This window comes from Poecilia formosa, unplaced genomic scaffold (assembly GCF_000485575.1).
Source record: "Poecilia formosa unplaced genomic scaffold, Poecilia_formosa-5.1.2 Scaffold12, whole genome shotgun sequence".
NCBI classification, from domain to species: Eukaryota; Metazoa; Chordata; class Actinopteri; order Cyprinodontiformes; family Poeciliidae; genus Poecilia; species Poecilia formosa.
In genome coordinates this window covers 1,113,029-1,136,280 of record NW_006799951.1, presented here as the reverse complement: position 1 = coordinate 1,136,280, position 23,252 = coordinate 1,113,029, and the positions used below count along the sequence as shown (strand labels likewise).

At 36.3% G+C, this 23,252-nt stretch overlaps 2 protein-coding genes across 4 annotated transcripts; one reads left to right on the top strand and one right to left on the bottom strand.

Annotated features, from left to right (window-relative positions):
- Positions 1-228: 228 nt before the first annotated feature.
- Positions 229-11,653, top strand: LOC103133632 (uncharacterized). Its single transcript, XM_016667927.1, has 11 exons — positions 229-443; positions 842-1,162; positions 1,356-1,649; positions 8,109-8,429; positions 8,619-8,906; positions 9,602-9,701; positions 9,842-9,939; positions 10,045-10,079; positions 10,290-10,346; positions 10,449-10,514; positions 10,825-11,653. The coding sequence occupies exons 1-11, from the start codon at positions 398-400 to the stop codon at positions 10,885-10,887; spliced, it is 1,689 nt and encodes a 562-aa protein (XP_016523413.1). The 5' UTR covers positions 229-397; the 3' UTR covers positions 10,888-11,653.
- Positions 11,654-14,874: 3,221 nt separating this feature from the next.
- On the bottom strand, positions 14,875-22,785 carry LOC103133511 (histone-lysine N-methyltransferase SETDB1-B-like). 3 transcript variants are annotated; one of them, XM_016667924.1, is made up of 8 exons: positions 22,673-22,784; positions 22,536-22,579; positions 22,094-22,451; positions 21,803-21,976; positions 20,207-20,408; positions 20,048-20,121; positions 19,021-19,211; positions 14,875-15,738 (listed from the first exon to the last, which is right to left on the bottom strand). In XM_016667924.1, exons 2-8 carry the CDS (start codon positions 22,563-22,565, stop codon positions 15,622-15,624), a joined length of 1,146 nt encoding a protein of 381 aa, XP_016523410.1. In that variant the 5' UTR covers positions 22,566-22,579; positions 22,673-22,784; the 3' UTR covers positions 14,875-15,621. The 3 variants fall into 3 exon arrangements, with proteins under 3 accessions (XP_016523410.1, XP_016523409.1, XP_016523411.1); XM_016667923.1 differs by having other exon boundaries at positions 22,536-22,785; XM_016667925.1 differs by having other exon boundaries at positions 21,803-21,952; positions 22,536-22,785.
- Between the last annotated feature and the right edge of the window lie 467 nt (positions 22,786-23,252).

Here is a 23,252-nt window from a genome sequence, read left to right as displayed (position 1 = left end):
TTATTAAACAAAGCTCAATTTGAACCAACCATGTCTGCACACTTCACATGAGTTTTAAAATACGATGTTATGTCTCTGTCAGGAAAAGCTTTCTTTAAATCTCTTCTGACACCACAAATAAAATCCCCACTTTGTTGTAATGTTCTGTTACAAAATAAGCTTTTTGTGCTCAAAAACAGAGGGAAAAAATGTGAAAAAACAAATCCAAGTTAAAGATTATTAACGATTGACAAGCTGAACAAGAGTATAAACTAAAGATAGATTAAATAACCATATAAAAGATGTGGTAATTAACATGCAAATGAATTGTTGATAAAAAAAAAAACCCCATAAAAATAAGGAAGTAGGAAGTCAGTGTTACTGAGCTAATTGATGTTGCTGCTGTTTTCACATCGATATGGCTGTTTCTCTGAGTTTTCTTCTTATTCTAACTCTGATAACAGGTCAGTGCCTCCACATTACACTTTGCTTATTGTATGCAGACATTTTATCATCTTTGTGATCCAAAGCTCTGAATTTATTCAGTTTTCATTCAGAATAAATTTGTACACTACTACTTTTTATATTTTAAAGATGTCTATAAATTGACATATCAGTTAACTATTTTCACAGATCACTGTGTCTCCTTCACAGAAACATGTTCCTGTAGATCTTTTAATAGTCTTTTTATCTGCAGAGTTTCAAAGGATAAACAATCAGTAAAGGAGCATTGCGGATTGCAGCTTTAGTCTCAATCCACTATCATTTGCCTTAAGAAACTAGGTGTCTTTCCATATGTTTCAAAAATATGACCAATATGAAATGCGACACATGCTATTTCACAGTATCTTTTTCTCCCCAGGAAGTGAAAGTGTGAAGACAATCAATAAGGTCTCAGTGAAGGCAGGAGCTTCAGTCTCTATCCCCTGTTCTTATGACAGAAAATACAAAAATCATGTGAAATATCTATGTAAAGGATATGTTTGGAGTAGCTGCACATATGAAATTAGAACAGACTCACGACGGGAAGCAGGAAAGTATTCAATCTCTGAGGACAAAAGTCAAAGAATTTTCACTGTTACCATAAAACAGTTAACAGCTGACGACACTTATTACTGGTGTGCTGTGGAGAACAATAATGAAGCTGATATCGGGCAGCGCTTTCTGCTGTCAGTCACCACAGGTAAGCTGTGTTTCTGAATGCACATTTCAAACATTTGTAAACAACAATAAAATAATGACATGAAAGAAAACCAAAAGGCTCATAATTATAATTTTTATTCTATTATATTATTAGTCAAAGCAAAAAATAACTTTTTTAAAATTTAAAGGCCGTCAAATAATGTGTTTATTATTATTATTTCTTTCCCATCAAGATAAACCCATCCTCACGGTGGCACATCAGAATGTGATTGGATATATTGGAGACAAAATAACCATACACTGTAGCTACAGAAACTCTGGAGGAGTAGGGTGGTGTAAGCTGGGCAGCACATGTGTGACTGTGTCTGGAAATATAGATGGAACAGCAGCAACCGTCAACACAGCAGTCAGCAATGTAATCAGTGTAACTATGAGTGGACTGAAGCCAGAGAGCAGTGGTTGGTATTACTGTGTCAAAGGAGATTTTCAGATGCCAGTTCACCTGACTGTGACTGTCAAACCCTCTGGTAAGTGATTTATAGATTCTCCATGTACAGATGAGGAAATACTTGTTTGATCCTCTGCTGAACTTCTAAGTTTGGCAAAGTCACCAAACATTGGTCCAAATAGCCTCTAATTTTTGAACTAAAAACAAAACCCAAGTTCCAGGAAACAAAATCACTTTTTTTTTTCTTGCATGACTAAAATCTAATAAGTCCATTGCTACGCTTCTTGAAGCTGGTCCCCAGGTTTGCACATGTCACAAAAGGGATTTTGGTTCCCTTGTTAGAGAAACTCTCCAATTCCTTTAGGTTTCTTAGTCTTCTTTTGGTAACTCACATGATGAGCAACCTTCACATATATTCTGCAGATCTGAGTTTGACGTTGGTACGACATGACCATTGGCCACTTCCTTTTTCCCGTGCATTTTGTGTCATTACAATATCGGAGGACCTCTTGTCATTGTCCCACTCACCGTCCTTTCCTGACGGTCACTCATCAAAAGAAAAGCATCTTTGGGCTATTCTCATCCTCTGCTGAGGGTGTAGCTCACAAATTTAAATGTGATGGCGTGGTGAGTTATCTCTGTAACTCACACAAATACTATGTGATTTTAAAAAATTACTACTCCATGAAACAATTATCTCCAAAATACCTAATAAGGCAGTTGATGTAAAATATCTTGACTGGACACTCCACGTTTCTGTAGTTTAGAACTATTCTAAAGCAGAAAAAAAGTGTTTCAGTCACCAGTTGCAGTTCGGGTGTTTCCCAAGGCAGTGGCTAAAGATGATTGCAGTACATCGTTTACCCAACAAACTTTAAAAGGAAGTAAGGTGAAGCAATGCAAGTTGAGAAAATCTAAAGAGAGGGTTTCACTTTTCAAGAAGCATTGATGAAGCAAAAAGACAAGCAAAAAAAGATGGCTAAATTTATCGTTTTAGATGACCAAATTCTTACTGAGGGCCAGCGTATAGGTTTACGTCGCCTTCTAGCACGACTGCAGCCAAAGTACACCCTCTTTTCATGACCTTATATAGCTGACACATCTGTACCTGAGCAGGACAAAAAGGTTCAACATCACCTCTATATCATCTATTACTGTTTCTGCCTTTGCCGAACATAAAATGATCTTTTCTGACCTCTTTTCTCACTACTGTGCTGTAGAGATAGTGGTGTCAAATATTATTTTCCAAGTAGTATGTTGTGTCCTAATCTGTTCTGGAAAATAAAATGTATTAAAATGCATCTCTTTATCAGCAGTGTTTAATCTTAACCGCTGATCAATACCGACGAGGACAAAAACACTGTGATCGGCACATCTGTAAAAATTGCATATTTAAATTGTTTGAAGGGTAAACAGAGCTAGGAATGGATTACTGTATAACTCAACCAATTAAATATTTGTTTTTAAGTTATAGGTTTACAAGCAACAACAGAAACGATTGAGGTCACAGGAACCCCTGCTGCTACAAGACCCACTGATCCAGGACTTGGAGAAATCCCAAATCAGCGGTATTCTGCAATATTTGTTAATAAGTAAAAGCTAAACGCTTTCAGTATGCTGCCATTTTCTATACTTTATATCATAGATGCATACCATAACTGTGGAAAAAGTATCATTTTGTAAAGTTGAATCTGCACCTCCTGTTTAAAATATGTGTTTTAGATACTGATGGGTAATTTCCTCGAACCTTCATTAAAAATACACAGACAACATATATGAATTTTAAGGAGAAGTCTCAGCAAACTGCTCCTCCGAGCCATTCACTGAGCGTTCTGAAGACCTTTGGTTACAGCTTGTCTTTTATTATCAAGCAAAAAGAAGGAGGATAGACAGCAGAGACAATATATTACTGCACACAGGCAGTTTCTAAGGTAGAGAGTATTCCGGTTGATAAGGAGGCACCTGTGGAAAAATAATTCAAGGTCTGGGAAACACACAGATAACTGAAGACGAACAGGCAGGTGGGGCCTCCAGGTCAGTTTATACACACATAAGGAAGAGAACACTTTAAACTGAAAATCACAATAACCTCCTGACTACCAGGAAAAAAAATATTGTCCAATCACCATTTTTTTTAAATCCCACAGTCTTCGTAAGGTAATAAAAGGTTTTATGCACTTACTTTGTCTCGTCCCATAGAATGTGTTATTACTGATGAACACAATTTTTATGTATTAGAAAAAGATACGAACAAAAGTCCCACCCCTTCATATGTGGTATCATTGAAAAGCCCTAAATGTCCTCTCCAGATACCAAAAGGAATTAATTCAGTAGAATGCAGGGGGTGGGAGATATTCAAGTTTAGAAATGTCCTCTACAGAGGACAAAAATGAACTACTGGTAGTCAGGAGGATAATACTGAATGTTAATTAACTATTGATTAACATTAGACTGAATATGAACTAAAGTAATAACAAAATGATAATACCAAAAAATCTCTAACAGATACGTTGACCCAAAAGTCCACATCATCACTTTGGGTATGCTGAGCTTGGTTGTTCTGGTGGCCTTGCTCATGTGGTTTATACAAAGATGCAGTAAGTCTTGTTCTCTTTTTTCACTTCGCTGTGACGGTTTGGCACCGTGTTGTGTTTCAGTTATTCGTTGCTTTATGCAGTATTATTATTGAATGTTTTCACAGTAAATAAGTTACCACACTTTTTTTCTCATACTTAGAGAACATCAAAGAGGATTCAACTGACCCCAGATCAGTAAGTGACACTAATATAACCTTTTAGATTAGGAAAAGCTATTTCTCTGATTATTTATTAAATGTTTATTACATTTTAAATTGCAGCCTCAAATTGTTTGTCTTCATAATTTCTGTTACATTCCGTTAATACCTCTGTTGCTTGTTTTTTTTGTTGTTTTTTTTTTCTAGAATGAATGGGAAATAGTTTACACTGCTGTTAGTTTCAAAACAAAAAGCACACCACAGGTAAGCCTGTCATAACAAAATTATATATTTGCTCTCGCCCATGTTTTAATATGACCTGTGAGAATGCAACTGAACAAAACTGTAGTGTTTAATTTAATGTTCAATGTTTTTTTTTTTCCCCGACATGGATTGGTCGCTGTGATGTGACCCTTGGCTGTTTCTAAGAAACAAAACATGAAAAACGTCAATTACATCATATTGTCACATTATTTCACACAAACTGGGTGTCAGTCGTAACTTACCGTATGCGCAAACTGTGAGATACTCTGGAAAACTAAATATAATGATAAAAAACAAAAACACTTCTTACATTTGGGGAACTCAAATCTATTTTCTCTTAACAGAATGAAGCAAACGAGGAAGATGTCACATTCAGCACAGTAGTTTACCATAACCAAAATATTTAGCATGTTCTGCTTTGTTCTCTTTACTTCTTGTTATATGAAGAATTTGTGAACTTTTATCTTTGTGCATGGGGAGATTTTCTGAATGTAAATTTAGTTTTTACTCGTGTATCTTTTGTCAATGTTTTTGTCATCAGACATGCTGCCAAAGACTTGCCTGAAACCTAGATAAGCACAGGGAAATTGTGAACTATGTGCATGATGTTTTTGTTGTTGCTGCGTTTCTATTCAAATATAACTTTGTTGTACTGTTTGTACAAAGTTCAATGAATTACATAAATTGTGATGGTGGAATTATTTAGAATTAATTTGGAATCAAATTATTAGGCTTTACAAAGCCTAATAAGTAAACCTAATGGGAAAAGTTTAAACATTCAGTAGAAATATTTTTCATGAGTTGTTGCTGTTTTAGCTTTTTTTTTTTCTCTTTACAGTTGGAAGCATGTTTAATGCCTCATCATTTTTTTGGACTTATGAACAGAAGAACATACAATTCCTTGGGTTGTGTTAATTTAATCTTTGCAAAAAAAAAATAAAAAGACTGATTAATGCATAACTGTATCATGTTCTTCTGAAGACTTAAAATGACTGTTTTGGAGCTGTGGAACTTGGTGCAGGGATAATTGGAAGCACCACAGACTTTATTTTCCAGTTCTCAGTTTTTTCTTTATTATTATTTATCTTGAAAATATTAATTGATAAAAAAAAAAACATGGAAAACATTTTTGTTTTTGCTTGTTAGATTGCTCAGTAGTAGCTACTCTACTCTAAATGGCTGCATAAATCTGATTATTTTCATGGATAACTTTTTCTTTGCAAAAATAAAAGACTAAATTATATAAAAATACATCACATATTACAATGCAAGGTATCATGGCAACACCTCAGTTAGAAAGATAAACGTTATGTTGCATAGCATCCCACCACTCTTGGGTAATTTTGTTAGGTCAGCCCCTGGAAATGTCTTTCACTGTTCTGTGTTTTATTCGTTGGTGGATCATGATTCTCAATGTGGTTTGCTGGAGTCCCAAAGCTGCAGAAATAGTTTTGTAACCCTTTCCAGACTGATAAAAATCAATGGCTTTGTTTCCTGTTTTCAAATTTATTTAGATCAGCAAAATGTTGCTCAGTGTTGCTCGTTTAGCTTGTCCTCAAACAGTTGCTCGTTATTGTGTTATTTCAGAAGTCTGGTAGAAATAAGATCAGGGTGTGCTTAGTGAAATTTAATTCATCTTTATGAAAAATGTGTTTGATCACAGTTATTAATTATGCCACACGGGGGAATGATTTTTTCACAAAGCACCACGTTGGATTGGTTAGCTTTTTTTCTTTCAATAACTTACTTGAAATTTGAAAACTATATTTTGCCTTTACCCTGACTATATTTGTCTGATATTTAAATGTGTTTCATTACAAACAAGAGACAAAAAAATAAGCAGAAGAAATCCAAATACTTTCAACAGCACCAGATGACCCAGAAATTGTATAAAATGTATACTTTCTACTGTCTGTTATGTCTCTATCTTGTGTGTCTTTGTGTGTTGTATTGAGGAAAATATGGCAATAAAACCAACAGACCTGTGTGAATATGTGATCCATCAGCCTGTAAGGAAAAACACCAGCACTACAAATGATCACCTCTGCACAACATAAATTCTCTATCAGTGTCGTCATATTTTTCAAATTGGGATTAAAAACAACAACAAAAAAAAGCATAACAACCATTTGAGCTCTTGTTGTTTGTATACAATATTTAATTGATCTTTTCATTTACCTCTGACATTTAGAAAGCATTTATACAGACAGTGTTCACCGGATATTTTCTCTGTTTCTGGTCCTTCTATGATGCTTGTGTGAGAAAATCGCAACAGATTAACATTTTCTAGTCAGACCAAACCCTTTGAAAACAAGAAAAAACAAACACCCATGGCAAATAAGTCACATTTGTTGCCAGTTATGGTGCTGAATTTTAGCTACAGTGACTCGTCTTTATTTCATCTGAATACCCTCGTACATTTAGGTGCTACAATGTGGCCGGATGATATTCTATTTGTGCAAACAAGGAAATGAACAGGTGCATCTAGTAAAGTGACCAGAGAGTGCACAGGCTTTCTCATCAAGTCTGTCTTTCTGTGGTATTTTAATGTGCAACAACAGACAGGCTGATGATTGATTAAATATATCAATCATCAGCCTAACACATGTATTTATGTAATTAAACATTGGCTTCTGCTTTGCAAAACTGCAGGTTTACAGGCAAACCGAATCAAACGTGCAGTTTTGCATTTTCACACATTGTCTTTACTTTTTTCCTTCTTCAGACGGAAATCTACATTTACATTTTTAGAACCCATTAGGATATTAGTCAGTAGATCTAAATTTGAACCGCCCATGTCTCAACACTTCACATGAGTTTAAAGCGCAATATCAGATTTGCAACAGGAAAAGGCTTAAATAAAACTCTTTTGACACCTCAACTAAAATTCCAACTCTGTTGTAATTTTCTGTGCTTAAAAACAGAGGAAAAGAAAATGTTAAAAAACAGACACATTGTGTCACGTTGACAAACTAAACGAACATAAAATAGGGGTAGCTTAAATATCCACATTGAAGATGAGGTGGTTAAAATGTCATGTTTAAAATGACATTTTAAACATCAAAACAGGGAAGTAGTGAGTCAGTGTTACTGAACCAGTTGCTGCAGCTGTTCGCACATCGATATGGCTGCTTCTCTGAGCTTTCTTCTTATTCTACCTCTGATAACAGGTCAGTGGCTTCACATTACACTTTGTTTATAATTTGCAGACATTTTATTATCTTTGTAATCCAAAGCTGGCCGTATTAATATCAGTTTTCCTTTTTGTGTTTTGGAGATATCTATGAATTCACATGTCAGGTGACAACTGCCCACAGATGACTATGTCTCCTTCACTGGAGCATGTTCCTGCTGATCTTGAAATTGTTTAATTTATAAAAGCATAAACAGAAAATCATCGGTGAAAAGTGCAGCTTCAGTCTCAATGCTCTACCAAAATATTTTTGCCTTCAGCAACTAGTTTTTTTTTTTTTTTCATGTTTCATGAATATGAGTGATATAACATGCTAAACATATTTCACAGTATCTTTTTCTCCCCAGGAAGTGAAAGTGTGAAGACAATCAATAAGGTCTCAGTGAAGGCAGGAGCTTCAGTCTCTATCCCCTGTTCGTATGACGGAAAATACAAAAATCATGTGAAATATCTATGTAAAGGATATGTTTGGAGTAGCTGCACATATGAAATTAGAACAGACTCACAACGGGAAACAGGAAAGTATTCAATCTCTGAGGACAAAAGTCAAAGAATTTTCACTGTTACCATAAAACAGTTAACAGCTGACGACACTTATTACTGGTGTGCTGTGGAGAACAATAATGAAGCTGATATCGGGCAGCGCTTTCTGCTGTCAGTCACCACAGGTAAGCTGTGTTTCTGAATGCACATTTCAAACATTTGTAAACAAGAATAAAATAATGACATGAAAGAAAACCAAAAGGCTCATAATTATAATTTTTATTCTATTATATTATTAGTCAAAGCAAAAAATAACTGTTTAAAATTTAAAGGATGTCAGATAATGTGTTTATTACTATTTGTTTCCCATCAAGGTACACCCATCCTCTCAGTGGCAGATCAGAATGTGATTGGATATATTGGAGAGAAAATAACCATAAACTGTAGCTACAGAGACTCTGGAGGAGTAAGTTGGTGCAAGCTGGGCAGCACATGTGTGACTGTGTCTGGAAATATAGATGCAGCAACCATCAACACGGCCGTCAGCAATGTAATCAGTGTAACTATGAGTGGACTGAAGTCAGAGAGCAGTGGTTGGTATTACTGTGTCAAAAGAGATTTTCAGATGCCAGTTCACCTGACTGTGACTGTCAAACCCTCTGGTAAGTGATTTATAGATTCTCCATGTACAGATGAGGAAATACTTGTTTGATCCTCTGCTGAACTTCTAAGTTTGGCAAAGACTGTAATTAAATAGAGATGGGTGAATATATCAGCTAAATATTTGTGTCTGCTAATGTTCAGCTCCCTATGTTCTCATGTTTAATCATACCAACAACTGACGGCAGTCGTTAATCTTTTCCTTGTGTGTCCTGGTTATGTCGCACTAACGTAGCTCTAAAAATGACATAATTAATGTATATAAAGGATACTGTTTCAACAACTCTTAACGGCTGTTCCTTCAGCAGTTTGTTGGTGTCAATTTAAATATTTTTTATCACATATTTTATTTATTGGAGAAGTCATAGGTGTTGCTTTCTTGATATATTCACACATAAATATGCACTTTTTCAGTGACTGACAGTAAACAGCTCACATATTCAATAGGCGTTAATTATTGTTGATAAAAGATGATTCATTGTTTCGCTAACATGAAAAAATAGCATCTAAATTCACTATTTGCTGTTGATAATATAATCATTCTTATTATTTTGCATTGATGATGTGGCAGAATTTCACAGTCAATGCATTACTACTTATATAGATTGGAGTAACATCCCAACAGAGACCAGGGTTAATAATTTTCATGTTACTGATATGAAATATTCATGACATGATATTCTCATTTGTACTCTAGTTGCAACAACTACAACAGTAGTTACAACAACTACTGTAGCTCCAACAACTACTGTCACAGAAGCAAGAGAAAATGCAACAACAGTTCAGAAAGAAAACAGGTTAGCACACTTCAATGCTGCACTTTTGAGCACAGTGATTATTAGTTGCTTGCTCAAAAACCGTCCTTTCAACATCATCTTAGTTTAAGATAGTATCATTATCTCCTGATCTGGAATTCGAATAACAATGTGTGTTTCAGTTCTGTTACTCCTCTGATGATCCTCGCCATCCCTCTGAGTGTGCTGATCTTCATTGTCATTGTTGCCTTATCAATCCTGTTTGTGCTCAGAGGAACCAGTAAGTCTGACCGGACATCTGCCGCCATTTGGTTTACAATAAATGAATTCAGATCGTTTAAGTGTGTAAAAAAGGAATAATTAACCACAATTAAATGTTTCACAGAACGTGTCAAAAATAAGGATTCAACAGCCTCAAAAGTAAGTCGTATGTAAAATTAAATGACTTGGATAAGGAGGTGTTAATGATTAATTATCTCTATTTTTTATCAAAGGCATTGATTTCTGTGGATAATTTGTCATTAACAGAAATGCTTTACTGTCTGCCTACATTAAAAACTTATGCACCTTTTGAGGTCTATAAAGTAAAGCTGATCTTGTCTAATGATATTTTAATTTGTTGATTTACAGAATGAAGGGGATTTAACATACGCAGAAGTCTCTTTCAAGAAAAACAAGGCAGCTCAGGTAAGCTGGTACTAATAAGTATTTGAATCTTTACAGTTTGTTGTAATAACATTTTCAATACGGAAATAAACTAAAACTGCGTTATTTCTGTTTGAAACACAGGCTGCAAGTGATGCCGATGTGACCTACAGTTCTGTTGTTCCTGTCAAGAAACAGAGTGCGAGAAGGGTAATTATTCAGAGACGACGTGTAAACGCATCACTTTTTTAAAAAAACCTGATCAGCTACATGATTCTTTGCTATTGTTTGTCATAGTTTATATGTGTACAACGCCAAATACTGTTAAACTCTCATTTGTATATCCACCTGAAAAACACGACAGAGTATGCAAAGTTTAAAAAAAAGACCAATATAACTTTTAACATAAAAAAATGTCTTGTTTCTATTTTTGAGGTCCAACTGGTTTATGCTTCATGTATGTTTGAAAATACGTCTCACATTTTAGGATTTCCCTCTGACCATTATTTTTCATTTACAGAGTGAAGGAAAAGATGAGGATGTTACATACAGCACAATCATTCGTCACAAGCAAAACGTTTAAATCTATCAGAAATGCTTTCCTTTTTCCTGTGACTAAGTGCTAACCGATATTGTCTGCCACCACAAGTGTGAAACACTGACTCAGTGTCTTAGAAAAGCCCCTGACCATGTGTTTTATTTTATTTTATTTTATTTATTTTTACATTGAGTATACACGTTTATATGCTTATGCTCAGGTGGTGAAAAACTAGCCACTTTCTCAGCAAGTGTAGCTTTTTATCGTATGTGACACCTTTTGTTGCTTCCAAGTATGATCTTGTTGAGGACAGAAGCAACACCTCAAAAAATGGAAAAAATATGAGGATATTTTCAATATTTGAATTGACTTTTACATAAGAAGTTAAATGTGTAAATGCCATTGTTGTTATCTATAATCGTTTAGTAGGATGATTTGCATGAGGTGTTGCTAAGTTATGATCTATGTAAATCTGGAATAATCAAGGCTGAATCCCTAATCTTAACAAATAAAACTGTAGATTTGACCATGATGAGGTGTATTGTTGTTGCAACCTTTCCCCATGCCTAACTGAACTAAAAAGCTACCTTAATGTTTTTTTTTTTTTTTCTGTTATTTTTGGACCACATTTGATCATTTCTTCCTTAAAATGCCAAGTTTATTTAAAAAAAAATAGTTGGGTCATCTATGAAATTATCACAACATTCAAATCATGTAGCTCAAACATTGTTTAGTTCTTAATCTGTCCGATAAGTTTGATAATGATTTTTTTTTTTTTTTTTGTAACAGAATAAAGTTAATGTGGAGAATTTGTGCGTGTTCTGTTATGTGTTACGATTAGGTTACAGAGGACAGGACTTTCTCAGGGTAGCATTCATGCAAGACCCACTGCTGGACAGAATTACAAAATGCTGTTTTTATACAAGGTGCAATTTTGTATGTCTCCCTGGGAAACTTTTGAGACAACCCTTAATCATGTTAAAAGAGGAACTCTACAAATAATAACATAACACACTGTGACAACACCCTCATCACTGATCAAATGAAACAAGCAATAAAAATAAAAAATAAAAAATGTTTCTGCAATCCACTGACTGATCATGTACGGTTTGTACTTGGGACGGAACCCCATATGATGTCATTTATAACAATTCAGAAAATTTAAGGCAGCTAGGTATTGACCAGACACACCCTCCCACCCTGTAACACCAACACTAACTTGTCTGGTGTCAACAGTGGCAGTGACAATCATTTCTGCTCAAAGTGAATTGACGTTCATCAGAGAACAGAGATCAGGCCCACTGGTCCCTAGTCCAACATAAATACTCCCTGGTCTATGCAAGACAATGATGCCTGTGCCTGAACAGTTGGACATGTGTATTTAAAAGCCTAGAGAAAGTCACATTAAGTTTACTTGTAAAACGTTAGCTATAGTTCATTTTATGGCTATCCTGAAATTTCACCTGAAAGCCAAATATTGCTAACTTTTTGTTACCACTGACATGATAAGATGAGAATATGTAAAATTTAGTGAAGTTGCAAAACATTCACTTAACTTGTCACTAGCAGGAATCACTTTTTGACATATGACAACAATAAGAACAACACTGCTTTAAATGCGTCATTTTTGCATGCTGTTCTTTTAGTGTCAAAGTGTTTCTGAGCAGGTGTTAGTATAAAGAAGGAAACAATGAGAAGTGAAATGAGGATGCAATGCATACAAATGTAAATAAAGTTATATCCCAACACCAAAGCTATTTTGGATCAAGCTATTAATATTTTTTTTAAAGTTAGAGCAGAGAACCAGTAAACTCTGGGACACTTGGTTCCCCTTCACAGAAACAGCATATTAATAAATATGTCCCTATTGTTCCTCTTTTAACAATGAGGCAATTAATTGGAACAAAGTCCAAAAAGAATTTTATCCACCTCAGCATATTGGATAATTTTCAGATACAGTTTTACTTAGCTACAGTTTACATGCACAGACAGAGATTAACATAGATTTTTACCTTTTAAAACATTTATTTTTAACAACTTTTGTTAAAGGATGAAATAATTGTGCAACATGCAGCACCACAAGATTTTTGCAGAACAAGAACTGTGTGCACACCTATAATTTTGCTCTGGATTTTCTGACACTCACACATTCAAAATTATACATTCAAATGCATCTGGTCTCCTATAATACCAAAGGTGGCCGCGTTAACAACTGGCACCACATCACTTAATGTAACACCAATACTTTTAAAGAGAGACACACAAAAGACAAAGGACATTTTTCATTCCCCTCATCTCCGGCTTCTTGGTGAATTTGAGCTCATATACCAGATAAGATCCAGACGGCCTAAAGCAAGGACTAAAATTTTAAAAGGCATTGGGTGTAATTGCTCTGTCATTTTAGTGTGATGGTTTTAATTAATATTTAGCTTCCACTGAGTGCTCTTTGCTACTTTGGCAACACTTGTTTTTCACCTGGTAAAAAGGCAAAAGTCCCTACAAGGGACTTGTGAGTAGAGGTGTTGCAAGTTTTCTACCATCCACACTATTCTACTAACCATATGACACACTTGTTTTTACACAAGTGGTTATTCACACATCTAATAAGTATCTACCAACTCTCTCTCTTCATACTTGCAGACGTAGTACATGCCTATATGGCTTCTATTTGCTAGTATTACAAAGATGTCTTTTCGGAGAACCCTTGGCTAGGATCTGGGAGAAGATCTTAATTTTCAGAGGAAAGAAAATCTGGTGAGAATGCTCAAGAATAAGAAAGACTCAGGGCTGGCATGAATTGGATACAAAAGTATATACAGTAAAATGTATACCACATTGTAGTGCAGCATGAACTTGTCAATCATCTCAAACACCGGAGGTGGTAGCATCACGCTTGCGGAGGCCCTGGTGTATTAAATGCCCATCCAAAACGCCTCCTAAGCTTTGGAGCGTGGTTCAAGTGGAACCACAGTCCAAAGCCAGTTCCCAGCCAGAAAACCATGAAATTTAATTAAAAGGGACTAGTTATCTATCCAGGGTGAACACTGCTGCCTACCCAGTAACTGCTGGCCACTGCAACACTACAAGCATACATAGTGGATATGTTTCTGGGTTAGGGTTAAATCCAGCCAGATTGTGTCTGGATTACAAGTTATCCAATATCAATTCAAACCTCCTCACCTAATAGATGGATTCAACATCAAGTTACCTCGATTTCCTAAAACCGGTCACGCTGCCCTAAAAGGAAAAGCACACTCTACAGTTTGAATGGGAGTCTACAAAAACGCCAAGGCTGTTTGGTTTAAGCTCTACAAAATGCAAATGGCAAACGACAGTGTTACACCGCTGCTGGACACCGGCTTGCAAAGTGTTATTAAAATGCTTTTTATCCATTTACCTCACACATTTTCATAATGTTGAAAATCAGCAAACAGAATCATATCATTGTCTGCCATCAAATCCAAAACTAAAAATGGGTTCGTTTACTTTCTCTGCTTTTATTGCACACAACCCAGAAGTTGCAGCGATCACTTAACACTTCCACTTCCCTCAAACTGGAGCCAGGAGCATGTGCAGAAATGAAGAACTAAGATCCATCTATAACTGACTAACATTTTTACCATGGAACAAAATATTCAAAAATGCTTAAGAAGGAAGGACAATGTAAATTTAATATTCATGCCTTTTCCAAGTTTATGCACACATGTGCGACAGCTACTGTATATGTGTGGTTGGGACCTGAAGAGGTTTCCACTCACCTATTATTTTCAGCGGGTTTAAAATCAAATTACACATTGGATAACTGTCTTAGTTCCCCATTTGTACCTCGATGCGATGCTAAATACACAGACAAAACAACTAGTTTATTGTAACTTATTCATGGCGTACCATTCCCTCATTTCTGATCAACTAAACAAATGAGAAGTAAAAAGAAAAAAATACGTTGACTGTCAATTTCACAACTAAACCTCAATGTTGCAATCAATGTTGGGCTGGATTACATGTAAAGCTAAGTACAAAGGTCAAACTAAATACATACATGGTAAAGCTTTATTTTTTTCTCCTTGTATAAACAATACAGCATCCATGGCAGAATTGACATCATTAGCCAAATTCTATACAGAAATGAGACAAAAGTTTATTTTTTTTATTTTTTCTTTAAATGCAACAAATATTTCTAGGGCAAAAAAAAAAGAAAAAAGTTGAGAATAACAGAATAAAATACCTTCACTACTGCTGAAGAAGCAATGTCCGCTTAAAACACCAAATTGTGAAAATCATGTCATATAAAAAAAACTGATAAAAGAAATAGACGTTTTTAATATACACAAATGCTTTACTTGTACAGGGGCATCATTTAAGAACAGTTCCGGGATCAAAATAAGAGTAAAATTAAGCTTGAAGTATTGTGTTCAAATGTTCAAATCAAACATAAGTTGTTCTGTATAATGTTTTTTGTCATATGTATCAGGCAGCAAAGGGCTACATTTTTTTCCCCTAATTTAAACAGGTTACTATTAGCAGGGTTTCTACGCACAAAGATTTGGAAATACATTTAAGAAAGAAAGATGCAACAAGTAGAGAATAAACATATTTACACTTTTCAAAAGAAACCAAAAGAAATAACTACCAATTTGAGTTTACATGCTTCAACCTTACATCTGTTCCGTCAGGAACCAAAATATAAGTCAACGGCCAGAAAGATACATGTATTTACAGGTCAAAATGATTTTTTTTTTTTTCTTTTAATGTCTTCTTTCTCTAACAACAATTTATAGGTCATTTAGAGTCAGAATCATCTGCCTTGGATCCTCGATTCTGCTTCAACTCCAAGAACTTGGACATGTGCTCCAGTCGTAGGGAGCCTCGGTGGATCCAGTCCGTCTCCCCATTTTCCTGTGTAAGATATAAAATGTTTACATGCAAACATTTTTAATAAATTAGAATAGGGGTTCCAACGAGGCACTTTTGTCAGATTAAAGTAGTCTTTGAAAATAAGCCCAGATTTAGGTATTAAAACATTTAAATACTAGTTTGAGGTAGTATTCTATCCTTTAGTGTCTGTCGTGTTTACATCAGCTGTAAGCGGAAAAATAGGGTTGAAAAAAAAAACAAAACCTCCAGTCTGTATTTAATAAATTTTTTATCGTATTGTTCACCATGACAATACTGAAGCGACTGGAGAGCTGGGTCAGATTCTCCAACAAGACTTTAATGACCTAAAGAACTGGGACTTCTCTGTGTCAATGGGTAACTTTATAAGGAAGTTGACAAAATCCCTATATAAGGTTCCCCCAAGGCTCCATCTTGGGGCGCCTCTTATTTAATATATACATGCTCCCACTAGCTCAGCCAAGCAAAAGGACAAGTTGGATTTCATTGAACTAAATAAAAGTGAAGGGAAAAAGGACTGCCTGATAATAATTGATGCATTCTCTAAATGGATTGAACTGTTTCCAACAGCACATCCAGATGCAATCACTGTAGCCAAGGCTTTGTGGAAAACAGGGAGGCCTTGGACTCAGTCCTTGGATCTGATAAAGCTGTACATTAACATCATGAGTACAACAGGGTTAACAGCTTATGAATGGATGTTTGGAAGACCATACAGATGGCTCCTCATGGCAGAACAAGCAGCTGATGCCACCAAAACAGATTGTGTTGTGTGCACGCTCATTCTCGCCGTCTCCCTAAACCCTACATCTGCATCTGACCTATTGTTAAATCTTAACAGCCTCATGACAGAAGATTGGGCTTATTCTATTAGACAAAATGGATCTAAAATAACCCTGCCTGGAAATGATACAGATGCAACTGGGGTGCCAAGAGGTGTTCCAGATCAAATTAAAGCAGGGTTTGAGTCTTCTATATGCTGGTGGTGTACTACAGAAATCAACTGCATCCACTACAATGTTCAACGTCTGGGAAATTACACAGTGGCAGGTTTTGAGGCTGCACATGACCAACTGGAGGCAACGCCCCTGATGGCATTCCAAAATAGGATTACCCTTGGCATGCTCTTGGCAGAGCGAGGAGGTGTGTGCGCGCTGTTCGGAGAGCAGAGCTGCACCTTCATTAAACACAACCACCGCCGATGGAAGCTTGACCGAGAGGGGTTGAAGACCCTATCCACAAAAATGAAAGAGCAGTCTGGTGTTGACACCTCCATGTGGGACAACTGGATGGACATGCTTGGCAAGTATAAGTCTCTGGTAGCCTCTGTGTTCATTTCCATAGCTGCGTTTGCGGCAGTATTAACCTTGTGGGGATGTTGTTGCATTCCCTGCATTTGAGCGTTGTTAAACCGCCTTGCAATCAAAACTGGCTGAAACTTGTCCTATATTAAGCACCAATGAGCTACAGGATGAACACGATGAGGAGCAGCCTGATTCAGACACAGAAAGTGATACGATGTTGACCGTCTTCTGATTAAAATGATGGCAGCATTTATCTCTGAGTGTAATTATGTTTGCTTACATAAAAATGACCTTGCAGTTGAAAATCTTTTTAAGGAGTAACTGCTGTTAAGTGATGCGAGAATTTGTACAAACATATGATAAACAGGAGGGAAATGTTGTAATAAATATAAGTTATCAAATGTTTGTTTTATGCCTTTACCCTTACTTACTATAACAGGTAATGGAAATGTCCATTATGAGTAGTGTTTTTCTTGTGGTGGGCAAAACATATTTGTCTGGTGTGCTGTGGTGGCTCAGCACAACCCACATATGGAAGCCTCAGTCCTCGACGCGGCCGTCGCAGGTTCGATTCCCGGCCTGGCGACCTTTGCTGCATGTCTTCTCTCATTACCCTGTTTCCTGTCAATTAACTATCAAATAAAGGCCACTAGAGCCAATAAAACCTTAAAAAAAAATTAAAAAAATTGTCTGCAGGCTGTTCGTGAGGAGACAACCGTAACCTTCCCAGAAGATGAACAGAATGTAGCCGTTGCAACAGTAGACAGGAATTCCTGGCTTTGGAGATAAAGTGTGCTCTGTTAAGAGATGCTGTGTAGTCACTCAGGCACGCAGCTGTTTCTCCCCCTCCCTTTAGAGCTGCGTGCCTCCTGTAACTAGGGCGTCCCCTAAGACTGAATAAAAGTGCAGGAGACACAGATGGAACTTCAGAACATAGGGGAAAACTGTAACTGGGTTTCTCTGTGTTCTCCTCGTGAGATAAGAATGAACCACGTCTCCTCTTTTTTTCCGTCTGTGTGTTACAGATGTTTTAGACTTCTGCCCCTGACACTTGTCCTATTGAGATGTTAGTTACCAAACTTGTCCCTATTGAGATGACTCCGAAAATTGATGAACAGAATGATGAAATTCTGAGTTACTTTAAAATGAATGCTAAGATACAATTTTTTTTATTAAAAATACTTCAATCATTAGTGCATGTCTGTCTTTAATCTTTTCATCATCTTCCTTTATTTTGCCGCAGTAAAGTCCTGTTTCTTGCTCATTTGTTTGTTGTTGTTTATTTTATTTTAAAGCATTTTGATGCTGAAATAATATATTGAAATGTATGATTTGACTGAATTACAAGGGTAATGTACCTTATATATAGACTACTCAGTCACACAGATAAACAAAAAGTCTTTTACTTTAAGCCTCATCCAATAACTTTAAATTCTGTATTAGAGCTCAGCCTTGACACATACAGGAAACAATTTATTCAAGAAGAACCTTTGGTCAGTGCAATACTGAAATAGAAGTGCAATCTTGTTCATGGAAGCGATGCTCCCGACTGAAAATAGACTAACTTTAACTGGTGACATTTGCAAACAACAAAAGAGAAAAGTATGGTTGGGATTGTCACTTTTGCTTAATAAAGTTTAATAGAATATTTGTATAACATCATCAGTCAAATGATGACCATAAAGACAAAATGTTAAAACAGAATCTGTTTGTGGATTTCATTTCAAAGGGAAATGTGATATTTTTTAGCATCGATAAAACAAATAATACAACCAAATTTTCAGTCTACCAATGTTAATTTCCTAGACCTATAGTTTTTACTGAACATTGGCATCTCCCACATCTGAATAATTTCCTTGAAATAGCACAAAAAAAAAAAAAAAAAAACATTCAACCCTGTTCTATTTTTGGATTAAAACACATCACGTAAATGGATTAGGTTTTACAAAATAGAATAAAATCAGAAAAGAAAGATACTAACCTCAAAAACAACCTTCATCAAGCTGCAATCAACCAACTCGACATGACACTTCTGATGGACTCCATTCAGTTCTATTTTAAGGATTTGTCCCTCTTTATAGTGGGTTAGGTGTGGATACGGCCAACTCCTCAAGTATTGTGCCATGAAGCACTTGTGTGGACTCTCTGGAAGGTCGCCTAAAGGATCATCCACTGTTAAAAAAAGAGAAATTATTCACAAAGTATTAAAGAAAAAAAAAATAAATTCTTTCCACAGTTTGTAGCACTTTTTGTTTCACAGTGCCCTCTTCTGGACCAAACAGCAAAAAGTACCGCATAAAATACAGAAATGTTAAGTAAAAACTTGTTTAAAAGAACTGCACTAAATTGATAACAAACATACTATCTTAATGTAGCATAAGTACTAATCCTGATAAAACATGAGCAATTACAGTTGAAACCAGATATTTACATACACCGAATAAAAACACACATTAGACAAAACCTTTATTGTTTTAGCTTAGTTAGACCCAAGTTATTTCTATTTGCTAGATGCCAGAAAACTCGGCAAGAACATTTTTTTTTTTTTTCAGAATTTCCTTTGTGACTTTAAGGAAATTCAAAAGTTTACATGAAATGTATGATTTGGGTCACAAAAGAAATGTCTTTCCCAAGTTTTCTGGCATTTACAAAACAGAAATATATTTTGTAATTCTCACCAAGCTAAACCATGAAAAGTTTGGTCCAATTTAATTTCAGGCAGTGAGAAAGAAATGTGTGCTTCTTTTAATTTGGTGTGTGCAAATATCTGGCTTCAACTGTATGCAGCATGAAACCAAATAAGCACAAACAAGGGTTTGGTTTATTTGCAATGCTAGGACAAAAAAATAAAAAAAAAAAAAAAAAAAAAAACAGAGGTAAAGTCCTAACTAGGTGCAGGGTAAATATTATCTTTAAAACATAACATATGAAACAAACATTACAGTAATTTTACAGAAGATGCAAAATATAATTCAGAAATAAAAAAAGGAGGAAACAGTCAAACTTACTTTGTCTGCAAACGAGATAAAGTGATGGTAAGCTGACATAAACTGGTGTGTGATCGTCCAAAAACACCAGAAACCTGAAAAGCATAAAGTTATTCAAGAAGACTTTTTTTTTTCTAAATGGGGGTTCATAAATGTCTTAGCAGTCATTTGATCCAAGACCTTAAGCGATTCTTTCTGCTGGGGAGCTCAGACAAAAGTCCAGGCAGGAAGCACTGCTCATCTTCTGGAGACTGAATTAAAACTCGGGCTCCGACGTACAGTTGGTCCAGCTTTGGAGTGGTTTCCTTCGCGATGTGATGTCCTGATACCAAGCTCTTCCCCTTCTCGTCAAAAATCACTTTATATTTTACTCGTCCATCATCTGCAAAGACGAAAAGAAAACAAAACAAAACTACTGAATCTTGTCTACGTGATTTTATTGGAGCTCACGAAACTCGAGGAAAACTGAGAGAAGCACAAAAAGGACAAGCCATGTAGCATGGCATATATTAAAAATAAAAAAGGGTGCAAAGTTTTTTTGTTTTTTTTTTTAAGATGAAACGTGTTGATATTTCAGACATGTCAATGGTTTTTTAAATTTATTTACAAAAATACATTTAAAAGACAACTTAAAAACAACAAGTCATTATTGTAAATGTAATTTGCTCTGGAAATGCTTCTACTAACCATTCCTGCATCAGGTAAAGAAGATACAGAAAGCAACAGAAAACGCTAAAAAAAAAAAAAACCCAGGCAAACAAAGTATTTATCTCAGCTTGCATCAGAGCAGTCACAGTGTAAAACATCAAAAAAAAAAAAACAGTAAAAGCTTTTGTGGCAATATGTATGCAAAATGAGTGAAAGAAGAAAAGGCTGACCTAGCAAAAATAAAGCTAGCGAACTTTAGCAAGATAACTATGATGACTCTTTCACTTTCGGAGTGAAAGTTACTCCAGACGACACAAGAGTGACTGTAATGTTTTTTTTTTTTTTTTAATGGATTTTAAAGTTACAGCTACCATGAATAGATTGCAATGAGCCAATAATGTCACATAATCCAAAAATGTGTCTCAAGGTGCATTCAAATATATAAAAATGATGGCTTTTTATATATGCGTTAAAATTATCACTGTCATGACAGTATAATCTGTGAAAAATTAAAAAAAAAATAGCTCCTCTGCCTTCTCCCTGTGCACCTGCCATCATCTGCTTAAATACATTGCTCTGTCAGAAACTGACTGAGAGTCAGTATACTTTATAAAATATAAAGTTGACCATTAATAAGTTACTACATTACTGGATTATTTCCTTAATCAATCCATCAGAGTTAATCTGATTAACTGTTTCAACCCTGAAGTGTTTGTTTCTGCAGCTCGAGTCTGACGCCCAAATTTGATTTACCAACTGACTCAAAGTGCCTTCAAACTCCATGGAAACGTGTGACACTGACCAATGTTACATATTCCCATGAAGCACAAGGCATTAACGTATTACTCTGAGCTCTGATTAATGAGATCTCAATAAGTTTGAAGAGGATGACTCACTTTTCATGCTGGGGTCTTTTCTGAGGTAAAGGTTTTACCCTGATTGATACAGAAGGGGAAAAGAATGGTCACAGAAAACTACCTCAGTTCCTGGAAAAGGATAACTAGAGTCAACTAGAACACCTGTCTTTTCATTCAACTAATGATTTTATTTCAGCTTATTAAAAAATACACACACACACACACACACACACACACACACACACACACGCATTAAAGTGTTCTTTCTTACCCTTATTGATTATCTCCACTATTTTGCCTCGTTGCCACCTCGTGACTCTCCTCCTGGCCAGGACTACCATGTCCAACTTAATTTCTGGCTCTGGCAAATCAGGCCGCACGTTTCTCGTTTCGTTTGAGTGGCTGGCAAAAGCTGCAGACACTATGATCGGGGATATTTCAGCAGCTGGGGAGGGGGGCGGAAACACAATTGCAATACGGAGTTGGGAGATTGAACTCCGTAGGCATTCTAGCAACTCCAGTGTTATTACTGGTTTATATTTGTGGATGGAAACGTCCTTACCTTTGTTGGTGGTGTTGCCGTCGTTATTGCAGACGCTGCTGTTGCTGAGGCTGTTGTTGCCGGTGCTGTTATTGATGATGCTCCCTAACGGTGTAGGCACTGTCACTTCATTCGGCTTTTTGTGTTTAGAATTGTTGTGTTTATGCTGGGTTTTCTTTTTAGCTCCAAAATCCGAGTCTCCCGAATCGTCTCCGGGTTCCCACAGCATGTCGGAGTCGGAGCTGCCGTGGGACTCGGCTTCGCTGTCGAACTGCTGGGGTGTCGGTGGTTGAAGCGCATTGAGCGTAAACTCCGGGAGTCGAGTCAAAACAACCACTGGTTTCTTTTGTAGGTTCTCGTCGTTCAGGTCGTCCATTTGCACGTTTTGCATTTGTAACGTGATGGTCAGAACTCACAAATGCTAACGTTCGCAGGCTTGTTACTCCGTTCAAAATTCCCAGCTTACCTTTTTCCGCGTTCTGAATATGATCATCAAACGAAGGAAAACTAACAAACGAAGATAAGGTGACTTCAAGTCGTCCAAACAATCAAATAGACAACAGTTCAGAAAATTGCTTAGATACTTGTATTGTTACCCACACGCTAGCAAGCGGCAAACCTTCGCCTTCTTCTGTTTGATGGCGCACTAGTTGGTAAACAAAGGATAGCTGCATAACTGCCTCCTAGTGGTGCGGAGCAGGTTTCATAGGGTTAACTTTGGAAAAAGTTTGGATCTCTTCCTCTGGATCCCAGGTCCTCTCGGCGAGCCACGTGTGGCCACAAGGAAAACAACAATGCGTGTTGACGTCACAGAATTACAGAGTTTAATCCAATATAAGACAATGCATAAACTTACACCAGGAACTGCAGAACAACGGAGACATACATTCATTTACCTGACATAAATAGAAGAAAAGCAAAGACGTGCAAAGACATCTTTGGAGAGTTGCAAGAGCAAATCTGATTTGTTACTTCTGTGTAGAAAGTTTTATCTTCTTTTCTTTAATTTATTCAAACAAGGCGTATCTTTGCTCATCCAACCAGGAGCTATCTCTGACCCTCTCTCAAGCCAGAAATCCCTGCCGTGTTTACGGCCTTTCACAGATGAGTGTGATAAGCTACAACTTCCACTGTATTGTTTTCCCACAGACAAAAGGCAGTTCAAACGATCCTAGCAAAC